This window comes from Balaenoptera borealis (assembly GCF_965194805.1).
Source record: "Balaenoptera borealis genome assembly, chromosome: 18".
Taxonomy (NCBI): Eukaryota; Metazoa; Chordata; class Mammalia; order Artiodactyla; family Balaenopteridae; genus Balaenoptera; species Balaenoptera borealis.
In genome coordinates this window covers 52,933,375-52,948,181 of record NC_138877.1, presented here as the reverse complement: position 1 = coordinate 52,948,181, position 14,807 = coordinate 52,933,375, and the positions used below count along the sequence as shown (strand labels likewise).

Genomic DNA, 14,807 nt, shown 5'->3' with positions numbered 1-14,807 from the left:
AGAGCCTATTTGTATTTTTAACTATATTAAATTATTTAATTTCTACTAAAACACTCCAAGGTAAATATTAGCATGATCATTCATATTTTATATATTAAAAAAACTGAGGCACAGATAGATTTGGGAACATGTTGAAGGTAACACAGCCAAGATTTGAACTCAAGCATTTGGAGTCTAAAGCCTTAGCCACTGACCACTGTGCGTGAGTTCTTTGCATCTTAGGCAGCTAGGATATCAAGCTTCTAAATAGCCAGGGGATTGAATAACTATTCACAGCTAGGAAGCAAATCACAAAGGGAGTCGAGAAATTCTTTATTCACTGTTTCCTTTCAACAGCACAGTTTTATATGTGGGAAATAAATTCCTCCACTACAAAATTGAAGAAGTTTTTTTAAACATGTAGTTTGAATAACATGCAGTTTTAAATATCAGTCATTTGTTGTTATTGTTGTTGTTGTTTTTCCCTAATACTTTAAGCCTGGAAGGTTTGGAAGGATTTCCCCACAGAGGCAAATTCTAGGTAGAGGTAAACCTCTGAGGCACATGAGAAAGCAGCTAGAAATGTGTGTGGAATTACAAGGTCAGGTGTCTGATGGATGAGACGTGTGCCAACCTTCATCGGGCTGAGCTACAAGAACAGGTTTCTTTCCTCTGTGACTCTTTCTTCGAGACTGTTTTTCAGATTTTTCACGACTTGTTTTTCCTATTATGGAAAATATTGCCCTTCTTCTGACCTATAAGAAGGTTATTTTAACATGAAGCTCATAGATTTATCCCACTGGGGGCTCGCCGTGACCCGATGTCATGTCGGGGTGGTGCCTGTGCTTGTGTGGACAGGCACATGGAGAATAGGCTGTGAAAGTCACTCGTCATTTGCTATAATGACGCCACCAAGGTTATTATTTTTTCCCCATCAAATTATCCCCATCTTGAGAACCCTGGACGCAATTCTTCCTGGTTCTAGAATTAAGAACATTTCGGCTTTTCTTAAACTATTAGTTTGCATATTTATTATGCGCTGTCAGGAGAATTATGTTTGCTTTTTAAAGGGAAGTTAAACCTTAAGTCAGAAGAATGAGGCTGGGAAGTTGGAACTTCAGTTACTTAGTCAGTGGGCAGGAAATAAAATTGGGGGGACTCTTCCTTTTTTACTTCTGAAATAAACCTAGCTCTGTCACATAGAACGCTGTAGCTCAGAAAAGTAATACGCCTTTACATAATATGAAACCCCCCAAAATAATCTAGCTACATTGCACAAAGTAAGACAGTTAATGGAAGGATAATGATTCCGTCAGGCATGTATTTTGTAAATTTTCTTTAAAAACCAAAAGAGGGGGCTTCCCTGTTGGCGCAGTGGTTGAGAATCTGCCTGCCAATGCAGGGGACACGGGTTCGAGCCCTGGTCTGGGAAGATCCCACATGCCGCGGAGCAATTAGGCCCGTGAGCCACAATTACTGAGCCTGCACGTCTGGATCCTGTGCTCCGCAACAAGAGAGGCCGCGATAGTGAGAGGCCCGTGCGCCGCGATGAAGAGTGGCCCCCACTTGTCACAACTAGAGAAAGCCCTCGCACAGAAACAAAGACCCAACACAGCCATAAATAAATAAATAAATAAATAAATAAATAAGTAAATAAAATTAAAAAAAAAAAAAACCAAAAGAGGATAATGGATTTTGGAGTGGGAATATTCTAGTCTGCCTTAGCCCCCCACTCTATGAAGCCAACACTCAAAAGCAAACAAACCAAGTTGGTCCATGTGGAAATCTAAATAATTTAAGTTTTCCTTGAAGGATCTATGCTACTGTATACATTTTTAATAGAGTGGAGTTCTGTATAGCAGAAAATTACATACCTTGGACTAATTCATACATGTGAATGAAGAGATATGTACGAGAATATTCATAAAGAACAAAACTGAAAACAACCCAGATGCTTATGACCGTGAAACTGGATAGATCTACTGTGGTTTATCCAACAAATGGAATCCTATGCAGCAATGATAATGAATCATTTACAGCAGCACACCTCAATATGGATGAATTTCAGAATCACAAAGAGGAGTGAAAAAACTAAAAGTCACTACAGAACATTTACTATAGGATACAATTTGTATAAAGCCCAAAAATAACCAAAAAATTTTTAAAGTTTGGGTATACGTAGATCTGTCATAAAATGACAATCCAGGGGCACAAAAATAAAACAGTGCTTGTTCCTGAGCAATACAGAAAGACACACAGAGATGGAGAGGCATGTAGGAGATAGCCACATTGGTAATAACTGTAGTATTTCTTAAACAGGGTACTTATGTTATCATTCTTTGTATCTCCCACATATTTGTTTGCACTGCCTATGAGAAATACTTTATAATTTAAAAAAACTGGTGGAACCAACTAGCTTGCTTGGCCAGAAACTAACTCGTCGTTCACCAAACCGTTTCCTTTGTGTGTCTGAGCACACAGCTGGCACCCATCTTCCAGCCTTCCGCGTAGTTAGGTGTTGCCCTGTGATGAGCTCCAGATCAGGGATTATGGGCAGAGCGGGTGCAGAAAGGCTGGCAGGCACCCACCACACTGTTTCCTCCATGAACCTGCTAATCAGAGGCAGAGAATCTAGTGCAGCAGGATTCCGTGGCCTGAGTGGCTGGGAGAGGCATTGTGTGGCAGCAGAACCCCTGCACCTGACTGTCGGGAGATTTGGGGGTTGCAACAGCAACTAGCTTACCCTGCTCAATACACTTGCTATAAAATGAAGACCATTCAGCCTCTGTCTTCCAAATGGAATTAAGAAGTTTAATAAAATCAGGGACTTCCCTGGTGGCGCAGTGGTTAAGAATCTGCCTGCCAATGCAGGGGACACAGGTTCGAGCTCTCGTCCGGGAAGAGCCCACATGCCGCGGAGCAACTAAGCCCGTGCGCCACAACTACTGAGCCTGCGCTTTAGAGCCTGTGAACCACAACTACTGAGCCCGCGTGCCACAACTACTGAAGCCTGCGCACCTAGAGACCGTGCTCCGCAACAAGAGAAGCCACCGCAATGAAAAGCCCCTGCACCACAGCGGAGAGTAGCCCCCGCTCGCTGCAACTAGAGAAAGCCCGCACGCAGCAATGAAGACCCGACGCAGTCAAAAAAACAAAAAAAGTTTAATAAAATCAGAATACAAACTAAAGTCTATTCCAGAGAAACTACATCAATCTCTGGTGATTAAGAAGATTCAAATCCATCTAAGAAGCTGGGCCCAGAAGTTTCCTCCCTTAGAAAATCAACAAACAAGAAGTGAAAGAAAGTCAATACCACTTTACAAAACAAATAAGAGCCTTCAACTAGTTTCTTACTTCCGGTTGCCAGTTCATTTGTGAGAGAAAGAGAGAGCCACCATCGAAGTGTTTGTAATTTAGAGACCAAGCATTCAAAAAGCACCGGATGATGGGCTCACAATAAACATTCCACAGAAAGATTCCAAGGAGAGGATAAGCAATTACCTCTTTTGCACCCACACGACCAGAGCTGCAGAAAGTACCATTTGGAAGAGAGAAATAGCAGTGGCTAAATTTTAGGAGGACTTCTTTTAGGCCAGGCGTCCTCATTGGCTTGCAAACACATTTCGTCCTCATCAATGTGACAGCGCTGTCATCACCAAGTGACAGATGAAGAAACTGAGGCACAGAGAGGAAAGTGCAAGGTTCAAGGCTTCTCAATACCCTATCTTAGACTATGTTAAGGAGCAAAATGTGACTCTTCCAAAATATGGGATAGGTACTTCCCCTTAAATATATCTGTTATACAGACGCCCCAGTCCTCCTTGAATTTTCTCTTCCAAATTCAGTGGGCCCAGCAGTAAATGAGAAACACCACTAACTGAAAGCAGCAGTAATAACTGAAGCCCATCCCTATCCCTCTAGAAGACCAGTAATAGGCAGCAGAGAAAGGGTGCAGCAGAGAAGGGGCTTCAAGCAGTTTCTCATTTTCCGCCGTCCCTCTTGCTACTGCTTTTGAAAATTAGCAACCTTATTTGGAGCATGTTTTAGAACCCCTCATTTTAAAACAAGGAAAACGATTAATGTACATGTCCTGAGTTCCTATTGGGTGGGTAATGTTCCATTAGACACAAAATAAGGCTGGTGTTACTTGGGAAACAGGGTTCCCACGTCCGAGTTCCCACGATGCAGAATAAAACATAAACACGTCAACTACACCATTGGACCAAAGGAAAAAAAAAAGTCAACATCCTGTTTTCCTGAACCACGGAACTGCTAATTGCCTTTAAGTGAGTAATATATATCAGTGACGTCAGATGAGCTAATTGCCCTCCTTTCAGAAGCCTATCATAAGGCAGGAATGGGAAGGAGCCTCTGCTTTTATTAAGACTGTTTAAGAGGAGTATAAAATGTATGTCCTGAAGGTAAAATAAACAAAGAAATGAGGAAAGGAAACAATGAACAACAGAGACATAAAATGTAACTAAAAAGTGGGAAAAGATCTAGCAACTCTGGAAACATCAGGAGTTGAAAAGCATCAGAAAATATGTCCGTGGATCCCCGCCGCCGTTGCCTTCCCCAGTAATAAAACTCACCTAAACAAGTGCTTGTTCTTTTCCAGGCACTGCTATAAGCAGTCTATGTGTATTATCTCATTTAAACAACCAAGTTCTATGAGCACTATTCATGTTCCATGTTTTAGATGAGGAAACAGAAGCACAGATAGTTTAAGTAGCTGGTGCCAGCTTTCAAGAGACACAATGAATATTTTAAAAAGGTGGGTGCGAACACTGAACCACCTCTACTTTGACCTGTTTTGGTTCTTTTGCTTAAATCTTCCCATTTTCTAATGGCCTTAATGAATGCTGATGGTGAGGAGTCCAGGTAATTCTGATATGCAGACCTTGAGCACAGTTCTCTGGGGAGAATGCTCACGAGTAAGTATGAAGAAAATTATAGCGACAGGGGAGTGAGCCTCAGTGGCTGCCGGAAATCCTACTAGATGGCATGATGTTGTCAAATAGCATTGACTGATCGCTTGTGCATCATCTGGAGAGACAACATGTGAGTGAGAGAGAAATAGAGGATGCCTGTGCCAGTGTGAGAGACGGGGGGTGGGGAACAGGAGTGAGAAAGAACAAAAGGTATGAATGATGATTTTATAGTAGTTTCTAGAAGGTTATGAGCCATATTGCAAATATGCATATTGTTATATGAATTGTATATGATTCTTACAGAATAGTAACTTTGCAGGAGACCAAAGGTATCAGCCACTCCAACTGCTGAAGTTAAGAAAAGTCAAGTTACAGGGCGTGAGGCGAGTTTTTTTTTAAGTTATCCAGCTGGTTAACATCAGAGACAAGAAGAGAAATCAAGTTTCCTAACTTAGAGTTTATTGCTCTTTCCATAACCCTGTGCTACAGTGTCTAATAAACAATGTCAAGTTTTCATTATCAGCATCTAAATCTCATATGAGCCATAGGCAGCAAAGTCTATGGCTTTTAGATTGTTTTCCTCCACCTGTGTGAAGTTGCTAATTACCTGCTGTCAATGGAGACAACCCTCGTGGGCCGCTGAAAAAATGGATTGGAAACACGGGTTTGAAGTCATGTAAAAAACACAGGTGTTGCCTTGTTCAATTAAAGCCTAACAAGAAACATAGTGGGATGAAAGGGTGGGCGATGGGAGAGGAAAAGGAAAAAGTGACATCATCCTCGGCTAGAATTGCTGGAGAAAGGAGAAAAGTAAGAAAATAGCTTCCTGAGCACTTCCTAAAAGAGAATTTGGAAAGCTGAGGATTCACAGGACTAAATTTTGTCCACGAAAAAATTTACGTTTCAGAAAAAATAATTTGTGAAAAGATTTCCCATTTTACTCCATCTTCAAAAAATGTAAATAGGAAGTCATGGTGGTTACAATGAAAGAAAAGATTAGATGCTGATGGAAGCAGGCAACAAATTATAAAGTTGAGGGATTTGGGTGTTTTGTGGTTTTGGAGGGGAGCGGGGGGATAAGTTCTAATTAATTTTTAAAGGTTAAAATTCATATACTGTAGAATAGTGTACTGTAGCAGGCTCTTCACCTGGGCTACTATAGTCAGCGTTAAGAATGTCTTTTTGGTTTGTTTTTAATAATAGTAATTTACTTTTCAGAAGTCTCATACACAATAGGCAACGTTCCAGAATTAAAATATATTATGTACTATTGACTCTTCACTTGAACACTGCCTAATTCTCATATTCCAGTTAGGAATTCCGTTTAATACAGGAAAACAGCAACATTTGTTTTGATTACTTATCTTGCACACTCCAAGGCAAGGAATTCTCAGGCCCTGTAGAATGTATGGAAAAGCTCTGGCGAGAAGCATTACTTAAAACTTCAGGAAGAAAAAAAAAAAAACAAAAAAAAACTTCAGGAAGCTCTTTGTGCCTCTTCCATCTCCATCATCTTTAAATCCAGGTACAATTGTCATAGGAATTTGTTCTTTGAAACCCTGCAGCAATATGTCTCTTCATATCCATGACAACAGCTCTCTATCAGCTTCTGAAGGAACTTGCCTGTATTGTAAACAAACCTCTCTTGGCAATTGGCCTATTTTCTTTCTCTATCTCAACTTCCATCTGCTCAAAGCTTTGCTTCAAAAAGAAATAAATTGCAGGTGTGTACTTTTTCTTTCTTCACCCCCTCCCTATTTGTTTCTGAAAGAGGTTGATCTGAGAGATTAAAATTCTCTTCACTAGGGACTTAACAAGCTCTCCAAGGAGACAGTACCTGTGTGTACCTGTGAACCGAATTTGGAGCCTATCAACAGAGAGCTTGCTTGGTTCCCTTTAACGCAAGTCCCTTCAGCAATAAGAAGCTGACTAATACATTTCATCAAGTAAATTCTAACTGCAGGAAAAAACCCAAGAACTATTTAGTGCCAGCCAAAAATAAATCAGAAATATGGTTTTTTCCAAGATCTTTTTCATGAAAGACTAAAGTGTCTATTATAGACATAATTTAATGATAGAAACAGAAACTTACCGCCCGTAATCAAGACGAGAAATTAAAAAAAATTTTTTTTTGAAAAAAAGAAAAATGTCTTATATGTTTAACTTGAAGTTCCATGAGCTCAAAATGGCATACAGTTTTAACCTCAGGGCTTGGAATTCATGTCAGTTATTGGTCCAATATCATAAATATGACATTTTCATAAGTTCATTTACTGACACTCTTAAGTCTTTTTTAATTCAGTATCCCAGCTATTCGATCAAGTGACTACTAGTATAAACACAGTTATGTAGTGTGATGCCAGGTATCAAAAAAAAAAAAAGTCCAGCAAAAAAAAAAACCAAAAACGATATATTTCCTTCACAAAAACACCAAATTTGAAGAGAGATAACTGGAAAGAGAGGGTTTGGCTAGAGTTTTAGAGAGGTTTGGGGCATATGAATCATGGTTTCAGGTCTCCATTGAAAATGTTGTTTTATTTGCTTGTTTTGTTTTGTTTCTAATTTTCCTTAGGGTTTGTGGGAAGGACCACATCACTGATAAAATCAGAAGAAAGATCTTTGAAAACTCCAATTTGGGAAGTTCAAGGGGCCTTCTCTTAGGTAAATGAATTTTCATATTTTTATGCTCTAACTTTTGTATGTGTAATTACATAAATTCATATTCATATTATAAGGAGAAAATTCAAAATTCAATGTAGCTGTGGAAACAAACAACAATAAAAAGAGTCTTTTCACCTTTCTTGAACATATCCTGACTAATATCCAATTGTCAAGTGACAAAAAAAACAACAATGATTATTCAAGACAAAATACCTTTAACAATTTATATCAGGGGTCTCCAACCCCTGGGCCATGGACCACTACCGGTCTATGGCCTATTAGGAACCGGGCCGTAGAGCAGGAGGTGAGTGGCGGGTGAGCAAGCAAAGCTTCATCTGTATTTACAGCCGCTCCCCATCGCTCACATTACCGCCTGAGCTCCACCTCCTGTCAGATCAGCGGCGGCATTAGTTTCTCATAGGATCACGAACCCTACTGTGAACTGCGCATGCGAGGGATCTAGGCTGCGCACTCCTTATGAGAATCTAATGCCTGATGATCGGAGGTGGAGCTGAGGCGGTGATGCTAGCGCCGGCGAGTGGCTGCAAATACAGATCATCATTAGCAGAGAGGTTTGCACAGAGACCATAATAAATCAATTGTTTGTAGACTCATATCAAAACCCTATCAGTGAGTGGCAAGTGAAAACAACCTCAGGGCTCCCACTGATTCTGCATTATGGTGAGTTGTATAATTATTTCATTATATATTATAATGTAATAATAATAGATATAAATGTAATGTGCTTGAATCATCCCGAAACCACCACCACCCCCCCCCCCCGCCCCAGTCCGTGGGAAAATTGTCTTCCACGAAACTGGTCCCTGGTGCCAAAAAGGTTGGGGACCACTGATTTATATCCAGGAAGGTTACAGAGATGCTTGTTTATTGTGGAGAGAAAGATTATCTGGGGTTTATCATTTAGTTCTGATACTTAATAACTGTGTCCTTAGGCAAGGTACTTACATTCACTAAATCCATTTTTATGTATAAGTTTCCCACACTGAGAATGGGAATAGCACTTCTCTCCCAGCACATAATTGCAGGCAATAAATGTGAGTTTTATTCCCCATGTAGTGACTAGTGAAGATTATCATTGTGGGCAGAGACATTCTGGAGAGTGGAATCCAGTATAGAGTTAGTCTTTTGTTTTTAATTGAAATGTCCAACACTGTTTTATTAAAAAAACAAATTATAAGTGAGGTAGCAATCTTCACAGATACACCATTATAAATATTCTCCAGCAAAAGACATCAGCTCACGTACTTTGCACCATCGTTCCCTGGCTACTCACCTCTTGTTCTTCAGCAGTTCCCCATAATGTCATTTGCTAAGGGGATATAGAAAGTTGCTACCGTAAACTCACACTGGCTTCATCTGGACAACGAATAAGGTAGAGAATTGAGTCCAGATTCTAAACAGGACATAACTTCCTATGTGTTTAAGGGGGTCAATTGGAAAACCATTTAGACGTCTCAAGACAATAGGAGATGGGGATGGTGTGAAATTACATCAAGATGGAAAGAACCAGGGCCGATTTAGTGTACCACATCTAGCCTTGGAGAATCATTTTCGAGGCTGCTCTAGTAATTCCAAAGAAAGGAGCTGCCCAAGACCAGGAGAGAACTCATCAAAATCTGGCCGCCTTTTGGCAAACAGGTACAAGGTCATCACCTGTCTTGGAAAGCTCTGTACCTTCCTCAACAGCAGTCCTGTCTTGCTCTTAGGTTCACTGCTTACCTGTTGGTACCTCCCACTGTCGCCTACCCTGACTCCTTCATTGTGTTCTCACCTGGCTTTCTGCTAACGGTGGCTGAATTCATAGCTGCTTAAGGCATTTGGGAAAAGTGTCTTACATAAGACTTGTCTCCAGGGTGTTTTTTTTTTTTTAATATAAATTTATTTATTTTATTTATTTATTTTTGGCTGCGCTGGGTCTTCGTTGCTGCGCGTGGGCTTTCTCTAGTTGCGGCGAGCGAGGGCTACTCTTCGTTGTGGTGCATGGGCTTCTCATTGCAGTGGCTTCTCTTGTTGCAGACCACGGGCTCTAGGTGTGCAGGCTTCAGTAGTTGTGGCACATGGGCTCAGTAGTTGTGGCGCATGGGCTTAGTTACTCCGCAGCATGTGGGATCTTCCCAGACCAGGGCTTGAACCTGTGTCCCCTGCATTGGCAGGTGGATTCTTAGCCACTGCGCCACCAGGGAAGTCCCAGTCTCCAGGGTTTTTAAAGGAGCCTGAAACCTCTAAAAGATGCCTGGATCTATGCTCTTTGTGCACTTTCTTCTCACTTACACCTATATGCATTTAATCATTCCCAAAATAGGTATTGAGTGCTTACTTCGTGCGAGGCACTGCGCTAACTCCTAGGAATGAGGTGGGGAATAAGGGCATCTCTGTCCCCGTGCAGTTTCCTGGGTAGTGGAGGGTATATGTTTTAATCAAATAATCGCACAAATGTAAAATTATGATATAAGAAATTTCGACAGAGGAACTTGACATCTAGCATTTGGAAATAATTTTCAAGGAAGAACTTGTAGAGAAAGTGAGTCTAGAGCTAAAATTTGAAGACATAATAGTTAAGCAGACAAACAGTCCTATATAATGTACTTATTGCCTCTCCCTGCTCACTGGGATTTTAGCCCCACAAGAGCAGACTACTCTGTCTTCTCTGCCACTTATCCTTTGGGCCCATACTGCCTGATACAAAATTTGACACGCAATACATCTTTATTAAATGAACGAACTAAAATGTGTTGAAAAAGAAAAGGGAAGAGCAAGCCAGGCAGGCATTTGCAAAGTCTCTTTAGCTGGAGGAACCATAGAAAATAAGATACTGAAAAAGGCCGTAAAGCTAAAAAAACTGACTTAAGGTTTAGGGCCCTGGGGTGTTAGAGAGGTGTTTCAAATCCCTCACTGTTGAGGCAGTGGGTGGGGTCCTTTTGACTTTCTTCCCCCTTTTCCTCATTTATTTTTTCAATGAGCAGCCAAGATTCCAGGGTTTATCTGAGCTGTGATGCTTTCAAAGAAACGACCTCCTTCCCCTCTCGCTGTAGACCTAGTATCTCCCCTACGAAAACTGTGACCAGTTATTATTCTCATATAGAAATGAAAGGTAGTCTAATATACCGCTGGGGCAGGTCAGGGCTGCTGTATAGAGATAAAATCTCTCCTCCTCATCCTTCTCTCTGTCTCCCTTCTTCCCTCTTTCTCTCTCCCTCCCTCCCTCAATGACTATGCAGGGCATTCGTTGCTCTGAAAAATAGTTGGTGCACATGTATAAAATACAAGAACAGGGCTGAGAGCAGAAAATATTTTGGCCTTGAGTTGAGTCAGTCAATAGTCATCGACTATTCCCTGAATGACCAGGTCTCTCCTGGACCCCAGTTTTGGGGGAGGACTCTCTCCATCCTGAGCAGGCATCCACTTAGTTGGAGAAACTGAAACAATATCCTCAAAAGAAGTTGCCAACAACAAGATTACAACTCAGGCGAATGAATTCTGTGTGGCATTGTATCTAAGGGCACAGTACATGAGCTAAATCAAGAAGGCTTCGTGAAGAACACTGAGATTTTTTTTTTAGTTTGATTTTGAAAGAGAAGAAGGATCTAGATCATCAGAGAGGAACAAAGAGGTAAATTCCTGGAGAGAAATATTTTTCTTTGCATAAAGTAAATGTCTTCAAAAACCTAGGATCACTTGGGGAAAAACTAATCACCCAGTTGAAGCAAAATCCTGATATGATCACCATAGCTCAGTGGAAAATACAGTGAACAAGGACAGCCAAAAGAATGATTTCCCTTATTCCTTTTCAAGGTCAAACAAGAGTCCTTTCCGTGGTACACCAGAGAAATGTGCACACGTTCATCCGAAGGGCAGGCAATGGGCTCAATAGTAAAAGACGACATTACGAACCACATAGCAGCAAATTTCTTCAAGCTGAAAATCTCTTAACCTAAACTACAAATTATTCATTTTGATATTAACCTTTATGTCATCTTTCCTCCGCTACGTAAAAAAATTCAGTATTGCAGTATACCATTAACTATTTCTTTCAGCATGCATACCGTAAAATTTTTAAACATATTCCATAAGACAAAAAATGGAGACAGTGTGCCATTTGTTAGGAACCTTCTTACGTGAAGGCACAAAAATTAATGCACACTGCCTGTAAGTTTGTGCTGTGAGTGTTTTCACCTCTTTTTGGATCAACACCTGCTAGTCTGGTCTTGTGTCTCTGTCACTTGCTCAGATAGTATTTCACTGCTTAGAGGCCTTTGAAAGGCAACAGATAACAAACACTCTTTGGTCCCTTGCCTTTCAATAGAATAACCTGAAACTTCTTATCGTGAAGGCCCAGGCAGACCATGATACTGAGGAGGGGCTGGGAGTCCCCAGATCCTAGTTCCATGTATAATTTGATTTCTTTTAAATAAAGAATAGGTTAAATTGAACCTAAATTCATGCCAAAAATAATTTTTTAAAGCAGCATCAATGACCTGCCTAGGTCGTCCCATTTTCTTCATTTCAAAACTTAGCTCTCTGTTTCCATCACATCATATGCCTGCACATGCGTGACACACACACAGGAGGCCTGGCTAGACATCACGGCGTCAAGGGCTCTGTTTCAGTGGGAGACTACAGTGAGTAAATGCGCATTTGCAGAGCTCCTGATGAAGGGGCCTTTAAATAGCCCCAAACAAGTTGACCAGCCCAATAGTCAATTCAGCAGGGATCGAGGAACACCCACCTATGGCCAGAGAGGAGATAAAATGATTTTGCCGTGCACACCCACATTATGTGAGACATTTGCAAAGCCATTTTAGGAGAAAACCATTAGTCCAGCTAAAAGAGCTTTGGTTTTCAAATATTAACAAACAAATTGTGTGTGTGTGTGTGTGTGTGTGTTTAAAGGATTTCTCTCTAAGAACGTAATATTTACTTAGCGTGTTGTGATTTGCAAGAAATCAGTGCTTAGAAAACTATCTGCTTTAGAAACTATGACTTGCAATGCACACAGCAATTATTCATCATACATAGCCCAGGAATTTGCACCTTGTAGGCGCTCATTCTTTGTTGAATGAGTGAGTGAACGAGCAAATGAATGAACGAACGAACATTGTTGCCCATCCTATTCAAATCGAGAAACTCAACAGCACAATTGAGATGGGCTAGTATGAACAAACTGACAAAAGCTAACATGCAGTCTTCTCCTTGCTGAGCACACATGGAATCTGTCACGGTCAGTTATATTTCTGGCATGGCTGGCGACGCCTCTCTGAGTGGCCAGTGGCAAGTCAATTAACTTCTCTTTAGTTCTATTTCTATTTTTGTAGCTTGGAAATGAAAATACAGACTGACCATCTTCCTCAGAGCCAGCGTGAAGCTAAAGGAGACACTGCCAGGCAGAACAACAGAAGCCAACACAATTGGATCATCTGGATAAATCCACAGAGACAGAAAGGAAATGGGTGGTTGCCAGGGGCTGGGGCGTATGGGAGGGAGGATTGGGGAGTGACTGTTTAATGGGTACAGAGTTTCTTTGGGGCTGATGAAAATGGTTTGGCGTTAAATAGAAATGGTGGTTGCATAATGTTATGAAGGTACTAAATGGCACCGAAGTGTCCACTTGAAAATGGGTAATTTTATGTTATCTGGATTTCAACTCAATAAAAAATTTTATATCATAGTATTTATAGCTCTAAAGCATGTTTTTGCTAAGTCTGTGAAAAGAAAAGTGTGGTGAACGTTGTCTCTCTACATGTTTCAAAAGGACAACAATTGCTCCATAGTTTTTCGCTCAGTTTAGGATGAGTTTATAGAGAATCAGAGTGGATAACAATGTCGAATGTGGTGATATCCTGATAAAGTGACACTGATCTGAGTGTGGACCTGAAATCAGGGCAAATTTTGTGACTTCTTCATACAGAATATTTCCTGGCAAGCAAGAAATTATTTACCTCCTTGATCATTTTAAAAGAAAACTCACTAATATCCATACATCATGTAGGAAAACCCTGTTGAGCAATCTTAATTTGGGATTACAGTCTATTTACACATATTCTCTGAAAGCAAGATTTCTTTCAAGGAAGCTCAGCTGTCACAAGGACATTTGAATTTCACAAATCTTGCTCTTCAATAAATCAACAGGTATTTACAGGGCTCTACTCTACATAGTGTGTGCCCAGCATGGCTGCCAGACTCTACAGTGTGATAGAAAATGACAAAACAGGTTTTTATCTCCATTATTTTATTATTTACAAAGTTGGGCTTTATCAAACAGATAGTATCAAATGGTAATACTTAGAATTAAGCAAACAAATGCAACATAACCCTGCACTTATATAACTCTTGGCAAAATGCTTTGGCATCTATTACTCTTACAGCCAACGTGAGAGGCAAGCGGAGTAGGACTGTCTCTCACCATGCTGGAGGATTAGAAAGCTGCAAGGACACACAGTAAGTGGTACAGCCAGGAGTACGATTCAGGTCTCAGATACCTGGGCTGGTAGTCCTTTCATGACAAGTAAACCAGGGGTCAGAAGATCTGAGTTCTAACTGTGGTTCTGCCATTAACTTGCTAGGTGGCATTGAGCGAGTCCCTCAGCCTTTTGGATTTCAATTTCTTCCTCTCTTAAACATAGCTGGGGCACATTTTCTCAAATGTGCTTTTTTTTTTGGAGCCTGCATTCTCTGTTAGCAAATGCAGAAATTGCATGTACATTAGGGAACTGTTCTTCTCTGTCATTTCTTAACCCGGGTGAGACTTTTAATGTAACGCAGCTTTCAGATGCAGTAACCCACATTTTTAAAATGCTCACTATGTAAAGTTTGTGTTTGCAAAGCCACTTCTATTAAAGTAGTCTGACAAAGAATTTCCTCAAACTCCTCAGCAGACAGCTTGCGACCTTTTCAAGGTCACAGGGGTCCTATCCATAGGTAGCTTTCTTTCTTGCCTGCATAGCCCTCACTGTATATGGCACTTCGGTCATTGCAAAGTGCCTTTCCATCTCTTGTCTTACTTGACATCACTAGTACCAGGCAAAGGCTCAGACTAAGCCCCACTATCTCTCCCTAAACTAACACGGCCCCATTCCCAGTCCTATTGTTAGCTGACAAGGATGGGACAGAGATAAGACGGGGTGGGAAACTGACCCAGTGACAGCCAATCACAAGAGCTTTTGTCTGTGGATCTGACCGGGGTGATTCATCAGCCACCAATCCCAGAGGCTTTCAATG

General features: G+C 40.9%; 1 protein-coding gene across 8 annotated transcripts in view; it reads right to left on the bottom strand.

Annotated features, from left to right (window-relative positions):
- The window catches only part of LOC309615920 (uncharacterized protein), a 402,693-nt gene that overhangs the window by 156,048 nt on the left and 231,838 nt on the right, over positions 1-14,807 (bottom strand). The window contains exon 5 of one of the 8 annotated variants that reach the window (XM_082366002.1): positions 6,388-8,901. The exons of the other annotated variants lie outside the window; for them this stretch is intronic. Coding sequence (XP_082222128.1) covers positions 8,830-8,901 — 72 coding nt within the window. The 3' untranslated portion in view covers positions 6,388-8,829. Of the gene's footprint in view, positions 1-6,387; positions 8,902-14,807 lie in introns of those variants that run through there. 8 annotated transcript variants of the gene reach the window in all.